General features: G+C 40.9%; 1 protein-coding gene across 4 annotated transcripts in view; it reads right to left on the bottom strand.

The window, feature by feature from the left end:
- MTFR2 (mitochondrial fission regulator 2) overlaps positions 1-15,556 on the bottom strand; it is a 100,440-nt gene that overhangs the window by 74,169 nt on the left and 10,715 nt on the right. For 3 of the 4 annotated variants that reach the window (XR_008618337.1, XM_024122648.2, XM_024122647.2), the window contains exon 7: positions 11,898-12,072. Coding sequence is in view for 3 of the 4 variants with exons in the window: in XM_024122648.2 (XP_023978416.1) it covers positions 11,898-12,072 (175 nt within the window). In the remaining variant the exon portion in view is untranslated. Of the gene's footprint in view, positions 1-11,781; positions 12,073-15,556 lie in introns of those variants that run through there. The other variant, XM_007112239.4, reaches the window with a different exon arrangement.

Genomic DNA, 15,556 nt, shown 5'->3' with positions numbered 1-15,556 from the left:
CCAGCATTTATTGTTTGTAGATTTTTTGATGATGGCCACTCTGACTGGTGTGAGATGATATCTCATTGTAGTTTTGATTTGCATTTCTCTAATGATTAATGATGTTGAGCATTCTTTCATGTGTTTGTTGGCAATCTGTATATTTTCTTTGGAGAAATATCTATTTAGGTCTTTTGCCCAGTTTTGGATTGGGTTGTTTGTTTTTTGGATATTGAGCTGCATGAGCTGTTTATATATTTTGGAGATTAATCCTTTGTCAGTTGCTTCATTTGCAAATATTTTCTCCCATTCTGAGGGTTGTCTTTTCGTCCTGTTTATGGTTTCCTTTGCTGTGCAAAAGGTTTTACGTTTCATTAGGTCCCATCTGTTTACTTTTGTTCTTATTTCCATTTCTCCAGGAGGTGGGTCAAAAAGAAACTTGCTGTGATTTATGTCATAGACTGTTCTGCCTATGTTTTCCTCTAAGAGTTTGATAGTGTCTGGCCTTACATTTAGGTCTTTAATCCATTTGAGTTTATTTTTGTGTATGGTGTTAGGGAGTGTTCTAATTTCATTCTTTTACATGTGGCTGTCCAGTTTTCCCAGCACCACATATTGAAGAGGCTGTCTTTTCTCCACTGTACATTATTGCCTCCTTTATCAAAGATAAGGTGACCATGTGTGCCTGGGTTTATCTCTGGGCTTTCTATCCTGTTCCATTGATCTATATTTCTGTTTTCGTGCCAGCAACATGTAGTATAGTCTGAAGTCTGGAAGCCTGATTCCTCCAGCTCCGTTTTTCTTCCTCAAGATTGCTTTGGCAATCAAGGGTCTTTTGTGTTTCCATAAATTGTGAAGCTTTTTGTTCTAGTTCTGTGAAAAATGCCACTAGTAGTTTGATAGGGATTTAATTGAATCTGTAGATTGCTTTGGGTAGTATAGTCATTTTCACAATGTTGATTCTTACAATCCAGGAACATGGTATATCTCTCCATCTGTTTGCATCATCTTTAATTTCTTTCATCAGTGTCTTATAGTTTTCTGCATACAGGTCTTTTGTCTCCTTAGGTAGGTTTATTCCTAGGTATTTTATTCTTTTTGTTGCAATGGTAAATGGGAATGTTTCCTTAATTTGTCTTTCAGATTTCTCATCATTAGTGTACAGGAATGCAAGACATTTCTGTGCATTAATTTTGTATCCTGCTACTTTACCAAATTTGTTGATTAGCTCTGGTAGTTTTCTAGTAGAATCTTTCTGATTCTCTATGTATAGCATCATGTCATCTGCAAACAGTGACAGCTTTACTTCTTCTTTTCCGATTTGGATTCCTTTTATTTCTTTTTCTTCTCTGACTGCCTGGTTAAATCTTCCAAAACTATGTTGAATAATAGTGGTGAGAGTGGGCAACCTTGTCTTGTTCCTGATCTTAGAGGAAATGGTTTCAGTTTTTCACCACTGAGAACAATGTTGGCTGTGGGTTTGTCATATATGGCCTTTATTATGTTGAGGTAACTTCCCTCTGTACCTAATTTCTGGAGAGTTTTTTATCATAAATGGGTGTTGAATTTTGTCAAAAGCTTTTTCTGCATCTAGTGAGATGATCATATCATTTTTATTCTTCAGTTTGTTAATATGGTTTATCACATTGATTGATTTGTGTATATTGAAGAATCCTTGCATTCCTGGGATAAACTCCACTTGATCATGGTGTATGATCCTTTTAATGTTCTGTTGGATTCTGTTTGCTAGTATTTTGTTGAGGATTTTTGCATCTATGTTCATCGGTGATATTGGCCTGTAGTTTTCTTTCTTTGTGACATCTTTGGTTTTGGTATCAGGGTGATGGTGGCCTCACAGAATGAGTTTGGGAGTGTTCCTCCCTCTGCTATATTTTGGAAGAGTTTGAGGAGGATAGGCGTTAGCTCTTCTCTAAATGTTTGAAAGAATTCGCCTGTGAAACCATCTGGTCCTTGGCTTTTGTTTGTTGGAAGATTTTTCATCACAGTCTCAATTTCAGTGTTTATGATTGGTCTGTTTATATTTTCTATTTCTTCCTGGTTCAGTCTCGGAAGGTTGTCCTTTTCTAAGAATTTGTCTATTTCTTCCAGGTTGTCCATTTTATTGGCATAGAGTTGCTTGTAGTAATCTCTCACGATCCTTTGTATTTCTGCAGTGTCAGTTGTTACTTCTCCTTTCTTCATTTCTAATTCTATTGATTTGAGCCTTCTCCATTTTTTTCTTGATGAATCTGGCTAATGGTTTATCAATTTCGTTTATCTTCTCAAAGAACCAGCTTTTAGGGGTTTTTTTAAATATAAATTTATTTATTTTTGGCTGCATTGGGTCTTCGTTGCTGCATGCGGGCTTTCTCTAGTTGCGGCGTGCGGGGGCTACTCTTCGTTGCGGTGCACGGGCTTCTCAATTGCGGTGGCTTCTCTTGTTGTGGAGCCCAGGCTCTAGGCGGGCGGGCTTCAGTAGTTGTGGCTTGTGGGCTCTAGAGCGCAGGCTCAGTAGTTGTGGTGCACGGACGTAGTTGCTCTGTGGCATGTGAGATCTTCCCAGAGCAGGGATCGAACCTGTGTCCCCTGCATTGGCAGGCAGATTTTTAACCACTACACCACCAGGGAAGTCCCTCTCTTCTTTCTAAAACTGTTCTTCATTAGGATATTTTCTATTTCTTCCTGGTTCAGTCTCGGAAGGTTGTCCTTTTCTAAGAATTTGTCTATTTCTTCCAGGTTGTCCATTTTATTGGCATAGAGTTGCTTGTAGTAATCTCTCACGATCCTTTGTATTTCTGCAGTGTCAGTTGTTACTTCTCCTTTCTTCATTTCTAATTCTATTGATTTGAGCCTTCTCCATTTTTTTCTTGATGAATCTGGCTAATGGTTTATCAATTTCGTTTATCTTCTCAAAGAACCAGCTTTTAGGGGTTTTTTTAAATATAAATTTATTTATTTTTGGCTGCATTGGGTCTTCGTTGCTGCATGCGGGCTTTCTCTAGTTGCGGCGTGCGGGGGCTACTCTTCGTTGCGGTGCACGGGCTTCTCAATTGCGGTGGCTTCTCTTGTTGTGGAGCCCAGGCTCTAGGCGGGCGGGCTTCAGTAGTTGTGGCTTGTGGGCTCTAGAGCGCAGGCTCAGTAGTTGTGGTGCACGGACGTAGTTGCTCTGTGGCATGTGAGATCTTCCCAGAGCAGGGATCGAACCTGTGTCCCCTGCATTGGCAGGCAGATTTTTAACCACTACACCACCAGGGAAGTCCCCAGCTTTTAGTTTTATTGATCTTTGCTATTGTTTCCTTCATTTCTTTTTCTTCATTTATTTCTGATCTGATCTTTATGATTTCTTACCTTCTGTTAACTTTGGGGTTTTTTTTTTTTCTTCTTTCTCTAATTGTTTTAAGTGTAAGGTTAGTTGTTTATGTGAGATGTTTCTTGTTTCTTGAGGTAGGATTGTATTGCTATAAACTTCCCTCTTAGAACTGCTTTTGCTGCATCCCATAGGTTTTGGGTCATCGTGTTTTCATTGCCATTTGTTTCTAGGTAGTTCTTGATTTCCTCTTTGATTTCTTCAGTGATCTCTTGGTTATTTAGTAGTGTATTGTTTAGCCCTTTATTTTAAAGTCTATTTTGTCTGATATGAGAATTGCTACTCCAGCTTTCTTTTGATTCCCATTTGCATGGAATATCTTTTTCCATCCCCTCACTTTCAGTCTGTATGTGTCCCTAGGTCTGAAGTGGGTCTTTTGTAGACAGCAGATATACAGGTCTTGTTTTTGTACCCATTCAGCCAGTCTACGTCTTTTAGTTGGAGCATTTAATCCGTTTACATTTAAGGTAATTATCAATATGTATGTTCCTAGCACCATTTTCTTAATTGTTTTGAGTTTGTTATTGTAGGTCTTTTCCTATTCTTTGGTTTCCTGCCTAGAGAAGTTCCTTTAGCATTTGTTGTAAAGCTGGTTGGGTGGTGCTGAATTCTCTTAGCTCTTGCTTGTATGTAAGGGTTTTAATTTCTCTGTCAAATCTGAATGAGATCCTTGCTGTGAGCTGGTTGGGTGGTGCTGAATTCTCTTAGCTCTTGCTTGTATGTAAAGGTTTTAATTTCTCTGTCAAATCTGAATGAGATCCTTGCTGTGTAGAGTAATCTTGTTTGTAGGTTTTTCCCTTTCATCACTTTAAATGTGTCCTGCTCCCTTCTGGCTTGCAGAGTTTCTGCTGAAAGTTCAGCTGTTAACCTTATGGGGAATTCCCTTGTGTGTTATTTTTTTGTTTTTCCCTTGCTGCTTTTAATATTTTTTCTTTGTATTTAATTTTCGATAGTTTGATTAATACGTGTCTTGGCGTGTTTCTCCTTGGATTTATCTTGAATGAGACTCTCTGCGCTTCTTGGACTTGACTATTTCCTTTCCCATATTAGGTAGGTTTTCAACTATAATCTCTTCAAATATTTTCTCAGTCCCTTTCTTTTTCTCTTCTTCTTCCGGGACCCCTATAATTCGAATATTGGTGCATTTAATGTTGTCCCAGAGGTTTGTTTGGTCTGGTGGGTTTTTGCCTTGCTCCTTCATCTGCTGTGTGTTTCTCTGTTTTCTCATTTTGCTTAACTTACTGTGTTTGGGGTCTCCTTTTCACAGGCTGCAGGTTCATAGTTCCCGTTGTTTTTGGTGTCTGCCCCCAGTGGCTAAGGTTGGTTCAGTGGGTTTAGTAGGCTTCCCAGTGGAGGGGACTAGTGCCCGTGTTCTGGTGGATAAGGCTGGATCTTGTCTTTCTGGTGGGGAGGACTGCCTCCGGTGGTGTGTTTTGGGGTGTCTGTGACCTTATTATGATTTTAGGCAGCCTCTCTGCTAATGGGTGGGGTTGTGTTCCTGTCTTGCTAGTTGTTTGTCATAGGGTGTCCAGCACTGTAGTTTGCTGGTCATTGAGCGGAGCTGGGTCTTAGCATTGAGATGGAGATCTCTGGGAGAGCTTTCGCCGTTTGATATTATGTGGCCATTTGATATTACATGGAGCCGGGAGGTCTCTGGTGGACCAATGTCCTGAACTTGGCTCTCCCACCTCAGAGGCACCAGCCTGACACCCGGCCGAAGCACCAAAACCCTATCAGCCACACACAATGTGCTTTTTGTTTGTTTGGTTTTTTTGCGGTACGCGGGCCTCTCACTATTGTGGCCTCTCCCGTTGCAGAGCACAGGCTCTGGACGCGCAGGCTCAGCGGCCATGGCTCATGGGCCCAGCCGCTCCGCGGCACGTGGGATCTTCCCGGACCGGGGCATGAACCCGCGTCCCCTGCATCAGGAGGCGGGCTCTCAACCACTGCACCACCAGGGAAGCCCCACAATGCGTTCTTTTAAGAGCACACTTAAGTAACATCCTGATTGTGTGCGGTACAACTTTACTTTCAAACTGAGAGATGCGGTGGATGGGATTTTTGCCTTCCCCCGATGGCTGAAGGTTACAATTTTTGTTTTTGGAACCCCCACCACCTCCTTATTTCTATTATTATTTTTGCAAGAAAAGTATAAAGAGAGTTGGAGTGGAGGTGAGATTTGTGATTGGGAAAGCCCTGGACGCCCTCCTTCTCCATCTTCTGCCTCTCTCTCTGATTAGTTCCTATTCAGCAGCAGATTGAAGCAGGAGATGATTCTCCATTTCAATTGAGCTATGATTATGTCTCTTTTTACCCAAGCAAGTAAGTCATAGAATGTTAATATCACACATTGGACCCCAGGGCACATCCTGCTTGGCCTCTTCATTTTAGAGCTGAGGAGCTTGGGGTCCAAAGAAGTAATAACTCAGTCCTCCCGGCACATTTCCAGCACTTCTCCCATTGGTTCCCAATGCCACACAATGAGATAACTGTTTAATGCTTCTGAGTCTTTGGAAACATTAGTAATTTCCATGAAGAGAAAAGGACAAAGCTGCGAAAGACCAACCATAGGTTACCCACACAGAAACCCTGGGGTGGGGGGGTTTGAAGGGGGATATTTGGAGACAGAAAGGCATTCTCACTCCTCTCGTCCCCAATTTTTAAACTGCAAACATTTTCAAGAAAATAAGTATAAGAACTAGCCTGGCAGAAGGATGACAGGGTAATGGGTTCTGGTAATTCTGGACAGTCAATACTACTGAAGGCTAATGGCAGTGGAAGGCAAGCTGGGCCCTGCAACATTTTTGGAACCCATGTCTTCTGTGGATGACTAATCTTCTAATGGACTGTGATGCACCACTATGATAAACCACTTGTGGAAATGCCCTTGGCTGAAGGATGCCTTGCTCAAGTTCATGCCCCACTCCTCAATGTCTGGTCAATGTGAAGACATAAAGACCCAGCACCCTCAGAGCAATGGGAGACTACTATGAGGGCTACCCCAGCTTCAGAGCACCCTCCAGGGTGTGCTGAGGTCCTTGCCGAGGCTGCATTACAGGCCAACTTCTCCCTCACCCAATCCTGCTTCCTTCCCTTGCAGGGGTGTCATCCTGAGAACACACCCAGATAGACTTCCTCACATTAATCGCCATCTCACAGTCTGCCGCCCAGAGGACCCAACCTGCAATAGCCCTTTTTTGATATAAAAATTTCACACCTCATTCCCATGTACCCGTTTTTCGTTTTGTTTTATTGATTTTCAATTTATAAGAAATGCTATTGCATATGTAACCTCTCTAGTCTAAGGAGAGTCTGTGCTTAATATCTGGCAAAACACATTTAAAAGTCTTCTTTCCCCATTGCTCCCATCTAAATCATCCTCCAAGTAATTCCCAATCCAATTTTTATGTAAATTTCATAATTAAAGCACAAATGCATTCTCATTGTAAAAGCAAAGTCTTTCGATACTCCATCCCCATAACAGTCCCATGCCACTATTTTCAATTTAGGGGTGCCCTCCAGATGTTGCTGCATCCTCTTAGGAAGTCCCATCTCCCCTCCCTGCCTTGACAATCACTGCTATCATCTGCACGTCTCAACCAGTCAAGATTTTGAACAGCTTTAACTTCCTGCAGTATTACAAAACCAGTATTTTTTCCAATATAAAATAGTGTTAGAATGTTTTGTCAAATGCCCTGATTCTTTTCTAGGGATTAACTAGCAGCCAATCAAGAAAGAGAATGCAACTTAGTTTAAGGAGTCCGAGGAAAAGGGAGGAGAGAGGAGGGACTCTTCTAGGGCAAGTGGGAGGATTAATGCTTTAGAGTCAGGAAGAGAAGTTGGTGTTTATATACCTTGCAAGAACAGAAAGTTTCAGCACTCACTATGTGTTCAGACAAGTTTAAAATAGAATGTTATAAATAACACTTAGGTATAAGATAATTTACAGGGCTTCCCTGGTGGCGCAGTGGTTGCGCGTCCGCCTGCCGATGCAGGGGAACCGGGTTCGCGCCCCGGTCTGGGAGGATCCCACATGCCGCGGAGCGGCCCGGCCCGTGGGCCATGGCCGCTGAGCCTGCGCGTCCGGAGCCTGTGCTCCGCAGCGGGAGAGGCCACAACAGAGGGAGGCCCGCGTACCACAAAAAAAAAAAAAAAAAAAAAAGATAATTTACAGATAGATTCATGATGAAAGCCTAAACCCTCATGAACTCTACAGTCAACATTAAGTCACCAGGAGCCCAAGTGTAGGCTATTCAGAAGGTCTCCCAAAGGGGAATTTCAGGGCATGGTCTCGTGTCCCCCAGGACATCGGAAGTCAGACTTGTAAACAGAGGTGAATCCAAGGTCAACTCAATCTTGATGCATCATGGTGCTGACATGTGCTTTGGGCAAGCAGGAAATTCATTCTGAAGTAGAACAGAAAAGCCCCCCCAAAAAACTAACTTGAGATTTCTTAAGAAATGGACTTCACTCAGCAGAAAATGGTATCTTCCAAAGGTTTCTGCTGGCTGTTGGGGAGGAGTTGTTCCTTAAACATTTCTAAATAAGGAAACTATAAAACTGAAAATTCAAGACTACCCCGGGGGATAAAAAGCGGTTATTTCAGAGGAAGAGGACTCTAATTACAAGGACAAGAGAGAAGAAAAGGCAGGGTGGGAGCAATGTCTAGGAGGGGCAGGAACAACAGCAAGAACAAACTACTGACACAGGATAAGAAGTATCAGAAAACTACACAGAAGGAGTAACAGGCAGGTATGGAAGTCACACTGCTGTACTTGCTGTATCATCATGAATGCTTCTGGCTGCAAGTAACAGAAAACCCACAAAGCATATTTTTTTATTTCTCTTCCTCATGTAATAAGAAGTGTGGAGATGGCTCTTGCTGGTGTTAGTTCAGCAGCTCAGTGATGTCAGGGTTCACAACTCTGTGATTCAAGCCCATTCCTCGTGGCTGTAAGATGGATGCTGCACAGCCACCCCTAACTGGAAGGTGCCAGGAGAAAGGGGTTGGAAATAGGGGTTACCAGGCAGCCAACTCTACCACAGTAACATGAAACCTGTGAGCAAACTGGGCTCTTCCGAAAGGGGAGAGCCTGTAAAATGGGTGGGTGCTGAGTTCCTCCAAATGGAACCTAAGCTCCATTTCCAGGGAAACATGTAAATTCCCACACCACATTAGTATTGGCAGAAGGACAAAAGACCTATTCCAAACTTTTGTGTGTTTAATTGTATTGACCAAGAAACTAACTACAGAACCCTCTTTCCAAAAAAGTTCAGACGTTCTAAATGTAGTAAGGAGAGAACGTGAATTGGAACTGCTATAAAACACAAACAAGTTCAAAAAAGCATATTTATTTACAAAGGAACAGAGGAAATAAAAGTGGTAAGCGTACATATTTACATAGCAAGTGTAGGCAAAACTTATCAAGAAGATTCTTTAAGTACTTCTACAATCTAGCATTTAACGGTCAAAATCAGCTTCCAAGAATAATTCTTTTATCAACTCAGGAAGATTTTTTAGGAGGTTCAATCTATGATTCAAAGTATGACTATCTTAATGAACAAATTATAATTTTATATTCTTTGAAAATCTCCAAGTTGCTGGAGGCCAAGTGAACCAGATCACTACCAATTTTTTTTGTTTGTTTGTTTGTTTTTTGCGGTACGCGGGCCTCTCACTGTTGTGGCCTCTCCCTTTGCGGAGCACAGGCTCTGGACGCGCAGGCTCAGCGGCCATGGCTCACGGGCCCAGCCGCTCTGCAGCATGTGGGATCTTCCCGGACCAGGGCACGAACCCGCATCCCCTGCATGGGCAGGCGGACTCGCAACCACTGCGCCACCAGGGAAGTCCCCAATTTTTAAAAGATTCAAAGGCTCTTAAGTTAGAAAGTCATAACTGCTTTAAGAAATTGTTTTTAAAAATCCAAATGTACTATCGTCTGTTGAGTAGTCCAATACAGACTTAGTTTACATTTTCTCAATCCATTAAATGGCAACTGTTACCTTATAATGAGACCTTACTGTTCTCTAATGAGAAACATTAAATCATTTACTATTTAGGTCTGAGGAGAATCACTCAAAGTATACATTCAGCTTTTAATAACATTAACATACATGGAAAAAAAAAAAGACCCATTTACCTAACTACCATCAGTAGCCAGTTAACTGCTGGATCTTCTAAAACCAGAGACAGGTATTCTTAAGAGTCAAGATCCTTCAGACCTTTGCACTAATATACCCCAGTGTATAGACTACATTTAACTTCATTAACAGGAGATGAGATCCTTTCACATGTAGGGATAAGTATGCTGGCATACTTCTGCAATCCTGCCTTGTAGGTGCAGACACAAGCCCTGTAGCTCATGGCTTGGGCTACACCTGCTGTGTTTGTCAGTTCTTCCTTTAGTTCAATGTCCTTCTGACTGTGAAATATGGTGCCCAAACTGAAATGAATTGCAAATACTTAACACAGAAACTATTCTGATGTAAAAAAAGAATGGCAACACAAACACCAAATAACCCTTTGAGGTTTAACTCATTCAACAGTAAGTAGTCGTTTAAGAGCGGGTTACATGTCAGGCACTGTGCTCAGTCAGGGCTGAGGACATGAAAGTGAGCAAGACAGTCACAGCTGCACAGACTGAGCTCTCCGTAGACTACAATTTGAGTGTCTATGCGCCCAGCCCTAAGCAAGGTGCTATAAAATTTACAAAAAGAGATGGTTCTTTCTCTAAGATGCTTGTAGTTGGCTGGAAAGAAAATGCGAAAAGAACAGTGAACAGTGTAAGACAAACCAGTAATACCTCCTTGATCCACTATCACTGGGAAACTGTGTGTTCCACCTAAGTGAACTTCTCAGATAACTGAAGGTTTTCAAATATCCTAGAATTTTAATAAACCAAGTTTTATTCACTGCTCTGCCACTTAGATGTCAGATTACAGGCAGATCACTTAACCACTTTCAGGCTCATTTTCCTCATGTGTAAAAGAGGGAATATTGGCAACCCAAGGACCATCGACAGATCATTGGATAAACAAGATGTGGTACACACACACAAACACACACACAATGGAATATTACTCAGCCATAAAAAAAATGAGATATTGCCATTTGCAGCAACATGGATGGACCTATAGCATATTATGCCTAGCAAAATAAGCCAGACAGAGAAAGACAAATACTGTATGATGTCACTTATATGTGGAATCTAAAAGCAAAACAAAACAAAAAGCATGTATATGCAAGACAGAAACAGACTCACAGATCTAGAAAACAAACTTGTGGTTACCAAAGGAGAGAGGGAAGTGGGGAGGGACAAATTAGGGGTATGGGATTAACAAACTATTATATATAAAATAGATAAGCAACAAGGATATACTGTATAGCAAAGGGAATTATTGCCACTATCTTGTAATAACCTATAATAGAGTATAAACTGCAAAAATACTGAATCACTATGGTGTACACCTGAAACTAATACAATACTGTAAATTAGCTATACTTCGATAGAAAAAAATATTGCTGCAAAGGTCAAATGAGATGAGTAAAAAAACGTACTTTGCCAGTTACAAATTTCTATGCAAATGTTGAACACGTAGACACATTTGTAATTTTAACTGTAACAGTTCTAAAGTAAACTATATACTTTTTTGCCTTCTTAGAGTTAAGAATATAATCTTCTGAGTCAACATGATAAGCATCAGCTATTGTACAGGCACAACAGTAACTTAGAAACCACACACACATGCTGAAACTGAGTAGAACGATTTTCCCCTGCTCTGTTGTGCTCTTTGAGCTGCCATCTGCTTTTTAGTTTTTCCATCTCCTTTGCTGTCTGACTGATGTCCGCCACTCTAATGCCACCCACTGGACTTTATATACTGTCCATCTTTCACTCTCCTCTCATTCCCAAGGCTTATTCTTATTTACTACCTCAACTAGTTTATGAGATGGAAAATCACCCCCCAAATTTGGATTATATCTAAACCAAAGAAAAGACACTTAAAGAAAGAAGCAATCTTAAGGGTCAAGGGATGAAATATATTATGAGTTTTTTTAAGTATCCAATGAGCATGGTCATTGAAGTAATTATGACCTCATCTGCTTTGTTAAAAGCACAGTTAATGTCCTATTTATCTAAATAATCCAATCTTCATATTTGACCGGAAAAAATATTGGGAGTATTCACATTTAAATATGGTTAGGTTGAATCTATCACACCATTTTTCTCTGGTCCTCTCAAAGTTTCAGACACCCAGTTCATACTGCAGACAGCAATGTCAAGTTAGCGCGTGCCCAGGATAAACCATTATAAACTTATGCACAAGTATTTTTCAAATCAAGTGTTTTACCTCAAAAAAACTTCATCGTATGCTAAAAGCTAAAAATGAACGTGAAAGTCAACACAAACAACAGAAACATAAGCAGCACCCAGCATCAACAATTTTAAGCCCATTCTGCATAATTAATTACTTCAAGGAACTTGAAGGCAAAGATACATCATGAATAATACGCATTAGAAAAACTGAAGATTTAACCTTATAATCTCACCCTTGAAGTTTCTGGACTAGAAAATGGAGAAGACTCCCAAGAATTATTTTCTTTCTCAAAGGAATCTTCTTCTTGGAATGCAAATTTCTGCTTAAGTGCATGGGATATTAAAGACACTGGATCCCAAGGTGAGTCTTGTCTTTTCCTTTTATGAATGGGTCTGCCTCCAGGGGACCTTTAAAAAAAATGGAATAAATTAAAACTTTGTGTAATTTAAGTTCCTTATTGACAAACACAGCAGAAATATAAGCATAATATATTCCAATCTTCAAGAGATTGGAATGTTTTGCCTTGTAATAAAAACAAATCTGGAGGGCACAATGGATTAGTAATCAGAAAGCTGAGAACCCATGTGAGGCTCTACCACAATCCATTATAATCTGGGATTTATCAAATATCATCTTTATTTTTTATTTTCTCATTTTCCAGTGGGAAGAAAAATTTAAAGAAATATTTAAGAACTTTTAAAAGGACTACGGAGTTCAAGAAAAGAAAAACATCAGGCTAACTGTTCATTCATTCATTCAATCTTAATGCCCCCTATTTTACCAGGCTCTATGTTACGCTTCAGGGGTAGAGCAGTATCCTACTCCCATAGAACACTCTGGTGGCAGGAGAGTGTTACACCAAAACAAGTAAGCAAGAACACTTTGGACAGCAATTATCCAGTGCTGTGGATAAAATAAAAGAGGGAAATGCGATAGTGGCTAGGATGAAAGCACTTTCGATGAGATGATGAGGAAAAGCCTCTTAAAGGAGGTGACATTCTCTTTAAGGAAATGACAAGCAGTCAATTTTAGTGTAAACATCCAGTGGATGCATCAGCAAGGAGGTTGGCACCTGTGAGAAAAGAAAAAAGAAAAGAAAAAAGAAAAACAGGTACAGCTGGAGTGCAGTTAAGTAAGATGGAAAGTAGGACATGAGGTCAGAGAGATAAGGGCTGAATCCTAGAGAGACTTCCAAGCCACAGCAAGGTGTCAAGATTTCATTCTAAGCGCAATGGAAAACCACCAAAGGGTTTTAAGCAGGGGAATGGCATGATCTGACTTCAATTTTTAAAGGTCACTCTGGTTACTATATGAAGAACAGATAAGGAGGCAAGAATGAAAAGAGAGACCAGGTTGGAGGCTACTGCAAAAGTCCAAGCTATATAAGATAGTGGCAGGACTTCCCTGGTGGTCCAGTGGTTAAGACTTCACCTTCCAATGCAGGGAGTGTGGGTTCAATCCCTGGTCGAGGAGCTAAAATCCCACATGCCTCCTGGCCAAAACACCAAAATATAAAACAGAAGCAATATTGTAACAATTCAATAAAGACTTAAAAAAAAAAGGTCCACATCAAAAAAAAAAAAAAAAAAAAGATAGTGGCTTAGATTGAAAGGTGGCAGTGAGGACCACTGAGGGTACATAAATTTGAGCTGTATGCTGATGGAAAGGATGTGGGATAGAAAGGAAATGAAAAAACAGGATGATTTCCAGATGTCTGGACTGAGGGTGATATTGTTGCCATTTGCTGAGAAGCAAAAGACTTGGGGAAAAATCAAGTTTTCAAGGTAGAGGATGGAACAGGTAGGAAGGAAGAGTTCTGTTTTGGACGTGTGAAGCGTGAGGTACCTGTGAGACAGGCAAATGAAGATGTCAAGTAGGCATGGGGCTCAGAGGAGAGGTCAGGGCTAGAAAAATAAATGTGGGCATCATTAGCATTTAGCTGGTATCTAAAGCCTAGGACTAGGTGAGATCACCCAAGGAAACAATGTGGGTGGAGAGGAGAAGGGGGCTGAGGGCTGAGCCTTGAACATGCCAACATTCAGAGACCAGGCCCAGAAAAAAGAATAAGCAAAGAAATAAGAGGCGGACAATGAGGTAAGCGGAAACCCAAGCATGATTTCCTCAAGGCCAAGCGAAGAAAGTGTTCCAAGGAGGAGGGAACTGAGGACTGTATCAAACGCTGCTGAGAGGTCAAGTAAGAAAAGCAATGAGAATTGACCACTGGATTTAGCAACATGGAGTCATTGGAGACCTCGAAAGAACAGTTTTCAATGGAGTGATGGGAACAGACACCATATTACAGTGACTAGAAGGCAGTGAGAAATGGAAACAAACTATAAACAACATCAAGAATTTATACCAGAAAGGGAACAGAGAAACTATATAATAGCTGAGGGTATACATGTTTTGAAGATGGGAAATGCTCAAGGGTGAAGAGAAGAATAAAGATGGAAAATTTGATGATGCAGAAGACAGAAGAGAGAATTTTAAGTGAAATGCTTAGAGAGAAGGGGAACCAGCGACCGATGGGAGAGCATGGACATGATCAAGGATGCTTCATTTGCAATAACAAGATGGAAGGCAGAGAACATGGGTAGTAAATTTGTAAATGTAAAGATGTGGGAAGTCTCGTCGGATTTAGTAGTAATGTATGAAACAAGATCAGTTGTTAGAAAAATGAGAGAATAGAGGGGTGGAGGGTGGAGTCTACTGGCGTTTCAGTCATTTCTCCAGCGACGGTAACAGCCACAGAGTCACCATTTTACACTGACTGTGCCCGACGATACCCGTAAGAGATCTAGTTGGGACTAAACGTGTACCTGCAACCGTAAGATTTTTCTCTGTACTAGCTGCCTCATACAAGGATCAACCATAACCTCCTTAATAATGAAATGACTTATCTGTCCTAACACTATTACACAGAAAATACATTTATTTTCTCAGCAAAAACTTCACTGAGGAATTTCCAGGTGAACATGGCAGATCTCTGTGAAAGCCTACTAAAATGACAGCAAAAAAATGAAAAAGATGTACACCCACAAAGATAAAGAGATTACGAGAGGAGAGAGTAGATAAGAATTGAAACAAAATGTTGAAAGCTGGAAAGCTGATGACAGTGAAGAGAGTGGGAGGTAAGCTGCCTTCCTGAAAACAGAGGGATTGAGGAAAAGTCCACATATGGAATGATACGCTCCTCCCTTGCCCTTTCCCCACTCAACTCTCAAACTACCTAGCTTGCACCACCTGTGTAATCCCCAACTCTCCTGACCAAGAAGGAGACTGAAGAACTTTCTAGAAAAACTCTCTAGTCCCAAAGAAAAGACATACAGCTACTGAAATACGGGATCTGGCTAACAAAATGGCAAGGTCCTCTCCTCAATCACTAAATTGTGAAGCCCACCAGCTGGCAATCCCACCTCACACAAAGAAACTTCAATCAGCTTCTCCGTGCCTCACTTTTAAATATAAATGCATAGCTGCGAATCACCAGATACTTAAATACGGCTCCAAAACTATAAATGGAGACCAAAATCAATAAGAGGAAAAGGAACTCAGGAAAAATGAACATAATTCAAGAGCAAAAGAAAACTTAGAATAAAACTGTAGTTAATATTTTCAGTAGCATAAGACACACAAAAGCAAGAAGACATAAAAAAGGAGCACTCAAAGAAAAAGAAATGGGTCTCGCAAATTAAAAATATGATGATGGGGGAAATTCCCTGGCAGTCCAGTGGTTAGAACTCCACACTTTCACTGCCGAGGGCTTGGTTCAATCCCTGGTCAGGGAACTAGAATCCCACAAGCTGCAGAGTCCCCCACACCCCACCCCACACCCCCCAAAAATAAGTGATGACAGGAAAAACAATAGAAGAGTTAGAAAGAATTTTCTCA

This window comes from Physeter macrocephalus, chromosome 10, assembly GCF_002837175.3.
Source record: "Physeter macrocephalus isolate SW-GA chromosome 10, ASM283717v5, whole genome shotgun sequence".
Taxonomy (NCBI): domain Eukaryota; kingdom Metazoa; phylum Chordata; class Mammalia; order Artiodactyla; family Physeteridae; genus Physeter; species Physeter macrocephalus.
This window is presented reverse-complemented; position numbering and strand designations above follow the sequence as displayed.